We start from the raw sequence: 2,734 nt of genomic DNA, 5'->3' as shown, positions 1-2,734 counted from the left end.
ATATCTGTCAGTGTACATGATACAAAACATTGCTGCCCTGACCTATTTTGGACCTTGTTAGCGTCCGTGCGGTACCATCGCCATGCCAGCATTAAAGGACATGTTTCCAAGGCTTCCATCATGGCCCAACATGAAGTGAAGATTTGCTCGGAAACCATCTTTGCCTTGACGGAAATGACGCCCGGGGCGTTTGACATGTCCGTGATGAAGCTTGGTTGTTTCCGCACCGCTCCCGGAGTCCCGAGTCCCGACTTCCGCCGCACAAACGACCAGATCCTTTGTATCTGAGCAAGTTCATCAGTGGGTAGTGGCGCACCCGACAGGCGATATTCAGGAACACGCACATGGTGGCGCCGACCAAGATGGCAGGTTACCACCAAAGGTAATGCAGGAGCGGCACTGAGAAATGCCAGGTAAGGGTAGGTAGGACCTCACATCTACCACGGTTTGCGCGTGTATTGCTGCAGTCTAATTGCCAGTCAATAGTTTCGACATCCGTTCTCACGGCTCTCTTCATAGGAACTGGCGTGAGTTGTCGTTAATGCATCACCAAAACACGCAGTTTCGAGAAGCTCTCGGTGGCTCCGGTCCAAGTTCCGTGTTGGCGCGTGAAAAGTGCGAGGCTGGCAGAATGAGTGGCGTTTTCGAAGGTTTGAAGAATCTTCAAGAGGTCAAATCATATCACGAGTTGGCCGGTTAAAAAGGTCAATCGTGATTCGGTAGGCAGAGTCTTGTTTCAGCTCTGCGCCTGTTCGTTGCCAAGCCTTTTCTTCAACACCGGTATGCAAGCCTACAAACTGCCAATGGTCTAAGCTGTCGAACCGGTTCGGATTACGGTCGTGCATTTCGCCCGCTCGCATTTCGATATCGTCACGGATTCCGAGACATGGCGTTTGGCCGGTCTGAGAAGTAGAGAGCGGCAGTTAGTAGTAGACTCAGCTCGACCATGTCTTGGTCTGTCGTCCTCATGGGTTAGGTGACGGAGGGATCATCTCGTCTGTGCTCGTTCCCCTAGTGTCAACCGTTGAAACTAACAAAACACTAGGATAGCCGAGTTTGGTTCAACGGTTCTGTTTTTGGGCAGAAGGGCAAGTTGAGGGCTGATCCAGTCCAGATTCAGGCCCCAGTCTCGGTCTGGGCCCAAAGTACTCGTTCAAGAAGAGACGGTCCAAGTCGAGCTGTCACCTCAACCTCAGAGTGCAAATCTTGGTTACGCATGTCGGCTGCTAGCCGTAGGACGGTCGGTGACCGGGGTTGAGTGACAGGGCCGGTGAGACAGGCGCCTTGCCCGTTGGGGGGCCACTGGGGGATCGAGCCTCCTTGGCGGTTCTAGCTGGATACGCGGAAATATTCGAGATATGTGGTGACGAGGTGGACATTCACCAGTGATCTTCTTGTTTCGTCCTGTGGGTGTTTGATAAATGACACAGAGGCCCCATCAGTTCGTCCCAAAAGTACAAGCGAGAGCGACGCTGGAGACATGTCGGGCAAGAAGAGAAAATAGGCCCTTTCTCGGGCAACGAAATTGTTGTATCGGCCAGGATGGCAGATATGCATCTTCGCTAGTACATCTACCGGCTCGATACTGTGTAAGCTGAGCTGCCGAGATGTGTCTTGGATGTCCGGCATCCCGCGCCCTCCATCGTCTGACTGAAGCACAGCTCGAGCTGGTTGACGAGTCCGAAGACGGAGTTACGGTATGGATATCGTGTTCTCTTGCGAACGGTTCGTTGGCGCAGTCAGCCTTCTGTGAGAATCCTCCTTGCGGTCTGCAAACTGGACGTCGTTCGCAGACTCGCAAAGTTGCAGAAATGGATGCAATGCGGTCAAGTGGTTCAGTGGTTGGAGAAGGAAAAGAGGTGAAAGTCAAAGTGGAAGTTGGAGGTCGGGTTAGTGTGGAGACTCTGGAGGGATCCACTGCGAACGTCAAACGGTCATGTGGGGCTTGTCCGATTGAATGATACCGTGTACCCGATTGAAGCATAACCTTTTTAATGCAACCGGGCTTTGAGGCGGTGAGCCTTTGACTTGGAGCAAAGCACTCATGAGCCGATGCTGACAATGCATCTCTGAATAAGGAAGGTCCAACTGCACTCAGACGGCAAGAGCAAGGCATTCCTGCCACTTGATGGAATCAATTGGAGGCAGAGTGATGATCTGGAGGAAGGCGCGCGGCAGAGTTACGTACCGTGACCTCCAACGAAGGGAAGGAAGCTTTTATCGGCAGCAGGCACACAGTTGCCGGTCCGAACATTGCAGGACTTCCAATCGGCAGCCTCCCAGGCGGGCAGCCATCTCTCTCTTCTCCAAGTCCCCAACCCAACTCTTGACCTTGTCCTCAGTCCTCACCCTTTCCGAATTCCGGACGACCCAAGGAAAAAAGAAACGAAAATACGCTGTCGCCATTGATCCGAAGTGTTTCGGCCATCACCTATCTGCCGGTCGAACCCTCACCCTCCCTCCTGAGAATTAGGTGATGAGTGATGAGCAGCTGCATCTTGGTGGAGATTCGGAGGGTTATCCTCAGGCCAGTCGCTTCAGTTCCCGACGAATCACTGATTCCAAGTCTGAGTCTGATATCAGGTAGTCACTGCACCAACACCAAGGAGCGGATGAACAGGTACCAACAGAGTGAACTACACTACATAGTACATACGCTCCTGACCTCACTCATGATGGGCTGGACCACTGACATTGGACCTAGCACCCCCCGAGCTACCCTTCCGTCGCCTCT

The 2,734-nt window shown here is 52.9% G+C and overlaps 1 protein-coding gene across 1 annotated transcript; it reads right to left on the bottom strand.

The window, feature by feature from the left end:
* Positions 1-1,069: 1,069 nt before the first annotated feature.
* B0H65DRAFT_239759 (uncharacterized protein) lies at positions 1,070-2,300 on the bottom strand. Its single transcript, XM_062822302.1, has one exon. The coding sequence runs from the start codon at positions 2,114-2,116 to the stop codon at positions 1,439-1,441; it is 678 nt and encodes a 225-aa protein (XP_062680878.1). The 5' UTR covers positions 2,117-2,300; the 3' UTR covers positions 1,070-1,438.
* Positions 2,301-2,734: the final 434 nt, after the last annotated feature.

The sequence above is a fragment of the Neurospora tetraspora genome (assembly GCF_033439725.1).
Source record: "Neurospora tetraspora strain CBS 560.94 chromosome Unknown B0H65scaffold_5, whole genome shotgun sequence".
NCBI lineage: Eukaryota > Fungi > Ascomycota > Sordariomycetes > Sordariales > Sordariaceae > Neurospora > Neurospora tetraspora.
The sequence above is the reverse complement of the archived record's forward strand: the minus strand, read 5'-3'. Positions and strand labels throughout refer to the sequence as shown.